The 11,291-nt window shown below is 57.8% G+C and overlaps 2 protein-coding genes across 2 annotated transcripts; one reads left to right on the top strand and one right to left on the bottom strand.

Moving 5' to 3' along the window:
• Positions 1-900: 900 nt before the first annotated feature.
• Positions 901-3,696, bottom strand: TRAVEDRAFT_29973 (glycoside hydrolase family 79 protein). The gene is made up of 10 exons (XM_008041875.1): positions 3,280-3,696; positions 3,187-3,198; positions 2,955-3,121; positions 2,801-2,888; positions 2,631-2,748; positions 2,365-2,574; positions 1,986-2,307; positions 1,919-1,928; positions 1,560-1,860; positions 901-1,501 (listed from the first exon to the last, which is right to left on the bottom strand). Exons 1-10 carry the CDS (start codon positions 3,659-3,661, stop codon positions 1,048-1,050), a joined length of 2,064 nt encoding a protein of 687 aa, XP_008040066.1. The 5' UTR covers positions 3,662-3,696; the 3' UTR covers positions 901-1,047.
• Positions 3,697-10,009: 6,313 nt separating this feature from the next.
• TRAVEDRAFT_85836 (uncharacterized protein) lies at positions 10,010-10,228 on the top strand (the record flags this gene model as incomplete). Its single annotated transcript, XM_008042275.1, has 1 exon — positions 10,010-10,228. A coding segment is annotated over one exon (219 nt), but the record flags the coding sequence as incomplete, so codon positions are not given.
• Between the last annotated feature and the right edge of the window lie 1,063 nt (positions 10,229-11,291).

Here is an 11,291-nt window from a genome sequence, read left to right as displayed (position 1 = left end):
GCAACGTGTTCAATTGACAGATGCGCGTAAAGATGAAGGGGTACGTACTTATCTCGCAACGCAACCGCCTACCTGACTCTATGGTACCGGTCGTTGGCGGGCTCGCGACTTCACGGTACGTACTCCATCGCGATTCGCGCGCCCGAGTTGCGGGGCGCGGCCTGGCAGTGCGAGATCTGGAGATCTGCAGTAGACAGACGAGATCAGTGGTGTCATCGAGGTCGCGCGAGCTACGAGGACGGGGGAGTTCTTGCACTCGGTGCAGCTGTTCCGCGCGGAGGACGGGATGCGCTGCCCGGCGAGCACCACAGAGTACGGCAGCAAGAAGCAAGTGCGAGGCGCCCACGCACTCCTTCGCGCCAAATCCGCAGAATAGGCGCTCGTTGAACCCACCGCGTTCGACGTTCGCGGCGCCGCGGCGGAGTCGCTCTGCGGCGCGGCCCTCCTCCGCGATGCGAGGGGCGTGCTGGAGACTTCACGCAGGGTTTATGGGACACAGAAATATATTTTATACGCTACGAACTACACGAACAAGTCCGCCCTTACCGCTCCATAACATGGCCGTCCTCCGAGTCTCCTATGCCCGACCAAGTTCGTCCCCTGTCTTTCGTAAGATCCCCTCCCCCCCTTCCCCGTCGTAGTACCAGCGTCCACCGTGCTCGTCGACAAAATTCACTTTGGTACTCCACCGACTAGCCTCGCCGCCTGCAGCCCCCTCCGGCGCCTGTCGCGCCGCCAGCCTATGCGCGTCCAACTCGTCACCCGAGTCGCGCGAAAGCACGCACCTCGCGCGCGTCCCGGCCCAGTAGCTCGCGAAGACATCCTGAGCGTTCACGGGCGCGCGAGGCCTCCTTCAAGCCAGCTCACTCCGCGTTGTGCTCGACACCGCCGTATATCGGACGGGTACACACCTCAAGAATGCTACGTGATTACAGAGCGACAAGCTAGGTCAAGATGTACATTAACTGCCATGATATACAATAAACTAAAGACGTACTCATCCCACAGTCCCCGCAGGACTGACGGGCAATCATCCGTGGGCACAGCTCAGTGGAGCGCTCGCATGAACACCGCGACACCCCCGAGAACGCCTGCCAAGGCCGCAACACCAGGCGCGAAGCCCGTCATGCCCGACGCGCCGTTCGCGCCGCCTTGACTTGTACCGCCAGAGGAAATGCGGTTCTTGCCGCTCTGCCCGTTCGATGTCGCGAGAACCGATGGGTCGACCGTCACTGTGTTCGCTGTCTTCGTCACGATTGACGTCGCGAACGTCTGCGGGGCGGCCGGGTCGACTGCCGCCTGTGCGGCGTCAGAGAAGAAGACGAGAGCCGCGCCAGGTGCGGGCACCGTGATCTGGCACATGTTCTGCGTCTGGTCGCACTGCACGGTCTGGATGTCTTCATCACCCTTCCATGTACCGTCGGCCTGGAAGCGACCGCCGAGGGTCTGGCCAGCCCAGGTGATGTTGTCCTTCTCGGACACAGAGGGGGCGCGGAGGTACCTGTGGACGTAAATCAGGACCTGTACGGCCGCTCCGATGTGCCATTCATTTTGCTTACTTGACCTTCACGGAGGCAGGAGCGCCGTTGTCCTCGTTGAAGCCCGACCCGCCGACGTAGATCGTAGCGGTGTAGTCGTGCGCACCGGTGGGGTCGGTCATGTAGTTGATCAGTGCCATCCGCGCGAAGTTGCCGTTCTCGTAGATCGCGTACGCCGGTGTCTGGTCATTGCCGTTGTTCGGGAACATGTCCTTCACTTGCGACGTGTTCGTCTGGCCAAGTGCCTCGGCGACGAAGAGCGACGAGTAGAAGATCGGGCCGACGGTCCACTGGTGGAAGGACGACTGGTTCGTGGGTGCCGCTATCATTTGTCAATGTTAGCTCACTATACTTATGCGTGTCAGCAGACTCAGAATCACCTGTGAAGGGCTGCAATAAAAGGGTCATTAATACCGTAAGTTTATATCAATTATTCAATACACGTACGTTGTACGACACGTTCTGACCACCGAAATGGAACAGTGCGCCCGTGAAGTTGCTGTTCGCCATCTGCAGAGCGTAGTCGAGACCCCACAGCGCAGACGTAAACGTGTCGCTGATACCCGGGAATCCACCGCACGACGCAGAGTTCGTCTCGAACATCAGGAACGGCTTGTTCCACGTCTGTGCGAGCATCGTCGAGTTAACGTACGGCTGCACGAGGTTAATGCCGGCCTGATGCGACAGGAACTGCGGGAGCTCCTGCAGCGGGTCGTGCGGCGGGTTGTTCGGGTTCGGGAAGATGACGGCGCAGTTGTCCGTGGGGTATCTAACCGTAGATCCAGCGGTGAGTCTCCGCACAGTCGTGTTGCTCGCTTTCCCTTACCTTTCGACAGCCAGGAACGCCAGATAGTCCGTGTATGCCTCCACAAAGCCGGTGTCCCAGATGCTCTCGGGTGTCCAGGTGCCCGAAACACTCGGCGCGATCAAGTTGTTCTTGACCGGAATAGACGTGTCGTTCTGGTATGCCTGCGTAAGCAGGGCGTACTCGCCGAAGAAGTCAAACTGGCTGTAGGTTAACGGACGGTGTCCGTGGCTGTCAGGCGGTGTCAGTGGCGCTACACACGTACAGTCCTCGGAGACAAGACATACGGGCCGTAGAGGTCGGGCTCGTTGGCCGCCTGGAACGCAAGAAGGTTGTCGCCCAAGATGGCTTCTCCCTGTTCGGCGATCTGGAAGCGGAAGTTCGACGTGTCGTTGAAGGGAATACCTGTGCCCGTGTTAGTTGTGTAACAGGTGAGTGTGAACACTGTTGGACGTACCTAGATACCATTTGGCGTTGATCAGACTGGAGACGTTCGCCATCATGTACAGAAGCTCTGGCGTGAACGCCAGAACAGGAGTCGATGTCTAGCAGACCCATGTCTGTGTCAGAACACGATTGACGTCGCCGCCCAACCTGGCGTACGGACGTACAGGGTTAGACGCGTCTTCCTTGTCTTTCTCCATCATTTTCCCACCGGGCAGAGTGTCCACCAGGAAGGCCGTCTCCTGCGTGTTACCGCCCACACGTATGTGAACCGCGCCCGCCTTCTGAGCGACGATGTTCATGAGGTTGAGGAATTGAGGGTGTAATGTGGTACTACGACACCACAGCCAATTTAGCATCACGACCTAGAATATTACAATTTAAAGAGCACTGCTTACCCATTCGTGCCGACTAGAATAGACAGCCGAGAAGATGTTTGTTCAGCTGTGCTCAAGAGTACCGAGGCAGTATATAGGTCATCATCAAACTCACTCAGCTGGTTCGCGACCGACATTTCGATGGAGAAACCGAAGAAGGTACCATGCTGGGGTATAGACAGTCCATTCATGAGCTGCGCGCTTGTGGGCACTCCAATGGCAAACTGGAGCGGCGGTGCAGGGTCTGGAATTGCGGGCGGCTCCATGTATATAGGGTTGTACGCCGCAAGTTCGGTGTACTGAGGCGGTCCCGGAACCGTCACAAAGGAAGTCGTCGTCGCAGCTGTTGCTGACGGCGCCGCCGCTGATCCCGACCGAAGTGCGCCCGGGTCGGCGGTCGTCTGGCCAAACAGGCCGTAAATGGTGACATCGGCGCTCACAAGAGGGGCGAAGAGACAGGAAAGAGAAAGAACGAGTGGCGCGTACATGCTGGCCATGCACTGCACGGGTATACGGGAGGGAAGGACCTGCGGGAGAGAAAAGCTGAACACGCCATCACGGAGGATGTCCTTTATACCGAGGATGTGGCAGCCGGCGCGCTGGCCTCATGCCGCACTGATACAGACACTGCCAGCCCGGATGGGTTCGCGGCGCGCATTGCCGCGCTCGCGATGGACCCAGGGGAACGGATGTGGAAGGTTGCGAAGGCTGCGCGCTAGATGGGTAGCAACATCGCATCAGCGCGATGCTTTCGGGTAAGACGCTTGCCCTATCCTTCGCAGCTATTCGGTCCTGCGATGTGAAGGGAGCTTGCAAATCGCCATAGAGAATTTTCGCGTGTCCAGGCGATATATTGAGTAACTCCGCGGGCAACGCTGGGATGGGAGGTGGCCGCGTTGCCCGGCATAGTGGTTCGTTGCAAAGGGCGCGGAGGGAAGAACAGCAGACACTGTCGATTACTGCGCTATGAATAGATGCTGCCTTGAGTATATCAGATCTTTGTTCGCTCGACTAATTGGAGATGGGATCTCCCATTTAGGAATCGCACAACACCTCGGTCTTGGCAGGTCTTGGCTTTGTATTCCTCGCTGCTATCTTGTTCCTGGGACTCCGGGTCGTACATAGCTATGAACGTTGAGTACTGTTAGTATAGAGAAAACGCAGGAAGAACCCGAATGCTTGCGATGCCATGGCCACGATATCACGGCGGAGTCCGACGCCGACGATACAGCGGGCTGCCCTTGTACGTACCTCTAGGCTCGTAACTTCCACGTATAGACAAGTGTCGCGCTCCAGCACAGCATCACAATGAACGCCTCCGTTAGGCAGTGCCTTTATTACGTTTGATAGGATCATCGATGGCTAGTCGAACTAGACACTGTGTGCCTACCCTATACTCTAGGACCCCTGAAAATGCCTATAATAGGCTGTCCGATAGACGCCCGCGATTTTGGGCCTTCATGTCCGGAGATTTTTTGGGCCTCAAGGCCAAAAATGTCCGGACCGCGGCCGGCCTCTGGCCCAAACAGAGCGGTGTTTTGTCCGGATTTTTGCGGCCGGCCCCTTCGGGGACGGGCGTCCAAGGGTTAGCGCCGGTATCTGAGCCCTCAGAGAGCCCCATGTCCGGACGAGCAGCCGGCCAGAATTCCCATTTTGGCTGTTTGTGTCCGGACTTTGGCCATTTTTGGCCATTTTTCGGCCGGCCCAAAGCCCAAAAATCGCTAGACGCCGTCCGGATGACGGGCGTCTATCGGCCGGAGTGCTATATGCATTTTCAGGGGTCCTTATACTCTCTGCGCACATTTCACGACACTGGAGGAGCACGTACCATCATCTAGAACAGGGGGTGTCGTTCATAAACCGCCTTATATTGAAGCGACTTGAGGATTCCGAGTTCATGTTGCAGCACATGTCCGACCAGCTGACTTGATGCATTTGGTCGGCATCGTCCCGGGCTGCCGATACGACGGAAATTGGCCTGCTTCCTACGGCAGAAAGGGTGACCAGAATCCCACCGATTCAATTGTCTTTTCGTAAGTCGAGCGTCCTTCTAAGTCTCTGACGAAAAGGAGTTAATCAAAGACTCGTGCGTGTTGTATACGCACGAAAAGGCAACATCTTGACTCGCCTTTTCAACAACTTCTCCAGAGGGCGAAAACACGCTAATCCCCGTCATCCCGTAAGGTAGATGGCGTAGATGATCTGCGTCGACCAATTCACGCTTGCACACTCAGCTTAAGCTTGCTTTGGTTTTCGCGCCCTAAACTCATTTGATAAGGTCTACAGTCTTAAGTCGGCGGTCTCAGGCTGCTTCATGCCATCACCGCCGGTGCTTGTGGATGCCGAGCGGCAGTATGCCTGCGGGACTGCGGTCAACAAGTCAGCGGTCTGCGGAATGGCGTAAAAAGATGTGCACCGGGCTCGCCGCAGTCACGGTCCGTCGCAGCGTATAAGTCGCGATCGTGTAGTCTCTTCACATCGTCTACTGCCATGCTCAGTTTACCTGCCTGTAAGAGTCAGATAAACCCGTAGGCTTATGGCGCCCAGACTGTTTACGGCCTATGTGGTCACTACCCGATACTGTGCGAAGATTACAAGCGACAGACCACACTAACCCCTCCCGCCCATTGAGAGGAGCGCGGGGTATAATCTGACCTCTGGATCGTCATAGGTAACTGTGTCCGCCCTATCTCTTGGTCTTGAGAGGTCCAGAAATGCGCGCCGCCAGTTGCCTCGGCGGCGGCCAAAGCTCCCCCTGGTTCCCAGGGTCGGCCGGGACGCACCAGCGCTCGGAGGGGTGTTACTACAGTATGGGTTCAAATTGCGAGTCACCGGAGGGGCCGGCAGGATAGGGAGGCGTCAGTGCAGTCGAAGTGGGGGTCGCAGGAGGTCCTTCATATCGAGCGGTGAGGGTGTTGAACCTGAGAGCAGTTCTATGAGCAAGACTTGAAGGAGGGGGTGGCATGTCCCCAAAACATGAACCTGTCGGGTGATAGAGTGAGAAAAAATATGCGGACAACGATAAAGAGGAAAAGCCTGCAGGAAAAGAACATAGGGATGGAGAGGGGCATGAGCACAGCGAAGTAGAAGCAGGGATGATTGGCACTTCGGGTCCTCTATTAGGTGCTTCAGCATGAATGGTTTCTTGCCCGGGGTGCGGCGCAGTGGGTGGCACTGCCGGGCAAATGCACATGTTTTCTGATAAATCAATTGTATAATACGGTGATGACTGGAAAAAATGCCACCGCGTTGTTTCGCCATGCTCCATGCTTTGAAAATACAAAGAACATTCGAGTTGTGTACTGTGTGGAACATCGTGAATACATGCTTACGACATTGAAAACACCACATGTGCTCAGCATGTGTTCACGATATTCCGATCACATACATTGAAAGCTCACTTAAACACTCTCACGATGATTTCAGTATGTCGTCGAAAAGAGCGTGGTTGTTTGCCCGCGGTGTGGCGAGGTTGGTCAAAGCGCCCGCAGGGGCGAAGTTAGTGGTCGACCGTTCCCGGGACCTGGCAGGATGGGCATAACGGCAAGGAAATGAGGTGTGTGTTGGCCAGAAATATAACAGCGTTGAGGCCAACGTGATTGGTACGAAGCTGCGTGAGGATGCTGTAATGCTACCTGTGAGCGGTTGCTGCACTCGCACCGCTAAGCCCGACAGCGCTCAGTCTGAATAGGCGACTTACCACAGCTTGCCGCAGCCTTCTTCGACGGACCTGCCAGGAGGTGGGACAGTGTCTAGTCGTCGCCTGTCACGTCCATAGGCTGTAGGACATCTGCCGTGCTGCGCAGCAGTATGCGGGTAGCGATGGAAGTCGCTTCGAGATTCGAGAAGGCGCATATAGTCCGGTGAAATACTGTACACTGTTTGGTTGACTTTCAGTCATCCCTAGGCACCGCCTCGCAAGTTCGGCATTAGGGTTATGGAATACAGACACTTGCGTACTTCACTCACTAAATATAACTTGCAGCGCATATAGCCCGCTCGTGTACGCCGTGGCGGTTTCCACGGATGAGTGTTTTGAATACTGAAGGTCGCACAGTGACGGATGCTCACCCACGCCGCCGGTGGTCTTGTTCAGCGAATCGACTGCTACCAGGACGAAATGAGGGCAGATCGGAGTTTGCAGACAAGACGGGGTGGCTGATATATGCGAAGTCGTTTCAAGTGATTGTTACTCGAGTTAGATGTTCTGTTGAAAGAAGAGCTAAGTGGAATACAGTCGCCGAAACTAGCAAAAGGCGCCTGATTAAAAGCACGTGACTGCACTGATTATGGGCACACGGACTTGGGGCAGCCTGGACGACTCAGCCTTGGACATCGACCTCGACGAGAGCAACTGCTCGCTTTTTTCTCTGGTGCCTGCTGATTTTACCTGGCGACTGCGTACGACTCGGATGACTGCTGCAAAGGCCAAGAAGGCTCCCGCTCGGCCTCTTCCGACTCGGGTGACCCCTCGACCTGCAACTCCTCCAACCCCTGCTTCACCTCCTTCTGCATCCATCGGAAAGAAGAAGAAGAAAAAGAAGGGCAAGGGAAAGGGCGTCGATCGCAATGCCGGGGCCCCATACGACGAGGACGAGGATGATGAAGACGACGAGGCGGCCCTCCCGGCCTTGGAGCCCATGGGCGGTGTCTTGTACGAGCACACCCGTACCGTCCACCGCGCAGGACTCTCCCCGGAGCTCGCATCGGTGCACGTCTCCACTACAGCGTCGCTGTCAGCATCTCTAGCAGCACATCTGAAGCCTACAACTGCTGCTGAAGCGGAGCTTCTGGCGACCGCGGACCACCTCGCGCGAAGCATGGAGGCCGGAGCGGAAGGAGGGCTCGTCACGGACGAGTACTGGGCGTCGTTTCCGGAACATCTGCGCAACTTTGTACGGCACACTTACTCTCAATTGAGCTCGCCTGGTAACGCGGAACAAAAGACCCAGGCCATGTACGCTATCGCCCAGCAAATGCACTCCGGCGCGACGAAGGACGGTGGGCGGTACCCGCCCGGCGCATACCCTGGCATCCCCTTCGACCCTGCGATCTTCACCGACCCGCAATTTGCGCTCGCGATGGAACAGGCGGCAGCGGCGAACGGTACCCTGCAGACGGCCGATGGTGCTACGCTCGCGCCGGCGAATGTGGTGCTCTATCCGGAGGAACAAGAATACGGCGAGGACGATTATTACAGTGAAGAGGATGAGTTCGGCGACGATCCGGGCGAGCGCCGGGCGCAGGCCCATTTCACCCTCAGCTTCGAGGACCCTCTCGGCCGCATGCCGGCCGGCGAGGGTTATCCCAACGGCGGGTATCCGGCGGCGAAACGGAAGAATAAGAAAAAGAAGAAGAAATCCGGCCAGGAGGCGCCGGATACTCCGGGCGCTCGGCCGGAAGAGGGCAAGGGCGGTACGGTGACAAATCTTGCGCCGCCCGTCTCTCCCTCCAACCGCATGCCCGCTGCACGTCCACCGCCCGCTGCTGCCACCGCCAACCCGCCGCCGAGTTCTCGCGCGGCGGGCAAGAAACCTATGGCCTACCCTGCTCCTGCTGCTGACCCTCCTCCTCCCTCGCGCCGCGCGGCCTCTAAGGCACCCATCACCTCGCAAGCGTACGGTCATAATCACTCTCATCACCATCCATCGCCTCCATCCTCCAATGCCTCTGCACCACACAAGCCCAGACCTCCAGCTGGCACCCAGTCACCGCAGAAAAATAGCAAGATATGGAGTACAAGCACAACAGAGGAACGCGAGCGCATCAAAGAGTTCTGGCTTGGGCTAGGCGAGGAGGAACGCCGGAATCTTGTCAAGATCGAGAAGGAGGCGGTCTTGAAGAAGATGAAGGAGCAGCAGAAGCACAGCTGTAGCTGCGCAGTATGCGGGCGCAAACGGTACGTCGTTCTGTTGTTCGCATTCGAAAATTTTTCTTGACATTCCCTTTGTCCTTTCTCTCGTCCGCGTTTCGCGCCGCTCGCTCGCGAACCGAACAACTGTCGCTTCTGCGCCGCGACGAAGGCATGCAATTGAGGAGGAGCTCGAGGTACTGTACGATGCTTATTACGAGGAGCTAGAACAGTACGCGAACTACCAGCAGCGCTACATCTCATCCGGCGGGACGCTACCTCCTCCTCAAGGGCCAGGTCCATTTCCGGGCAGCGTCGAGCTCGACAAGAACGGGACCGTCATCAGTCCACACCCTCCGAGCGTCCACCGCGGCAAGAACGCGGTCGTGGCGAATGGGCGAAAGCCCGTCAAACACGCGGAGAGCGAGTTCGAGGACGATGGGGAGGATGAGTATCCGGACGAGGATGGGTATGAGGACGATGAGGAGGAGGAGGAAGAGGAAGAAGAGGAGGACGAGGAGGAAGAAGAGCCAGAGCCAGAGGATGAGGACGACATCAAGCAGCCGGACCAAAGGGCCGCAGCCCCGAATAGGCGACGAGCAGCGCCCAACGGAAAGGCTAACGGCCAAGATGGTTTGTCCAACTTCGGGAGTAACCTCACCGTGACTGGCAAGTATAAGGACTCGCGTGCGCCCCGGATATTGCGGACTAACTTTTCGGAAGTAGGAAACATCTTGACCGTGGCGGATGATCTTCTCAAGAACGATGGTCAAAAGTTCTTGGAGATGATGGAGCAGCTCGCTGAGCGCCGGATGCAGCGCGAAGAGGAGGCCGCCGCAGATGTCGAGGAGGACAGTGAAGATGAGGACGACGAGGGTGAGGAGGATGACGAGGAAGAGGAAGACGAGGAGGAAGAGGACGATGACGAGGAGGAGGTATGTGTTCCCCATCGCGCGTCCTTCCCTTGCCCGATGACATCGGTCGTGTGACACAGATCATGACCGAGGAGCAGAAAATGGAGGAAGGCAAGCGCATGTTCTCGATCTTCGCGGCGCGTATGTTCGAGCAACGGGTGCTCCAAGCGTACCGCGAGAAGGTCGCGCAAGAGAGGCAACTACAACTCTTGCGCGAACTTGAGGACGAAGACAAGATGTCCAAGGAGCGGGAGGCCAAGAAGCAGTCGCAGAACCAGAAGAAAAAGGACAAGAAGCGGTATGTACCCCTGCTTGATGATCCATTGGCTGCGTTACGAAGCCCTGCGCAGGCAGCAGAAGATGGCCAAGGAGGAGGAGCGTGCTGCAAAAGCCGCCGAGCGCGCTGCCGAGGAGGCCGCGCTGAAGGCTAAGCAGGCTGCACACGAAGAGGAGCAGCGCAGAAAGCGTGAGGAGGAGCGTGCCCGTCGTGAAGCTCAACGCAAGGCGCAGGAGGAGGAGAAGGCGCGCAAGGAGGAGGAGCGCCGCAAGCGCCTCGCAGAGGAGCGCGAACGCGAAGCCGAACGTGAACGCAAGCGCCGCGAACGCGAGGAGCGCCTCCGACTGGAACGCAAAGAGAAGGAGGAACGTGAGCGCAAGGCCCGTGAAGAGCGCGAAGCCAAACTCGCTGCTGAACGCGCTGAGAAAGCGAAGCGCGATCAGCAGGAGAGGGAGGAACGTGAGCGCAGGCTTGCGAAGGAGCGTGAGGAGAGAGAGCGGGCTGAGCGGGAGAAGGCAGAGAAGGAGAAGGCGGAGAAGGAGGCCCGTGAGCGTGCCCTTCAGCAACAGCAACAGCAACGTGCCGCAGCTGCTCGGGCCAACGCACGAGCCCCTCCTTCCCCCCGCAATGCGGTACCTTCGAGTTCTTCGCAGCAGCAGTCTCCCAGCCGCGCCGCTCCGCAGAAGAAGATCCTCAACAAGCTTCAGGCTCCTGCTCCTCCTTCTCTCCAGCCGTCACGGTCTCAGGCCCAGCAACAGCTGCCTCGGGTCCCGATGGTTGGTGCGTCGCAGCCTCCAACGCCCATCACGCCTCAAGTGCCTCAGCATGCTCCTCAAGCGCCGGTATTCCCTCCCGGGGTCGGCGGCATGCCTCCTGTGTTGTCGCCCAGAGTACAGTTCAACCCCGGTTTCGGTGTCAACGTTCCCATGCCAGGGCCGTCGATGCCCTCTGGACCCCCACCGCCTCTTGCTCCTTCTGCTGTTCCTCGTGGATTTGGCAATGCTGGCCCATTCGACGGTGGCTTCGGCCGTGGTATGGCTGCTTCTGTTCCTCCCATTGCTCCTCCATCCCGTGCTGTTCAGAAC

Source organism: Trametes versicolor, assembly GCF_000271585.1.
Source record: "Trametes versicolor FP-101664 SS1 unplaced genomic scaffold TRAVEscaffold_8, whole genome shotgun sequence".
NCBI classification, from domain to species: Eukaryota; Fungi; Basidiomycota; class Agaricomycetes; order Polyporales; family Polyporaceae; genus Trametes; species Trametes versicolor.
The sequence above is the reverse complement of the archived record's forward strand: the minus strand, read 5'-3'. Positions and strand labels throughout refer to the sequence as shown.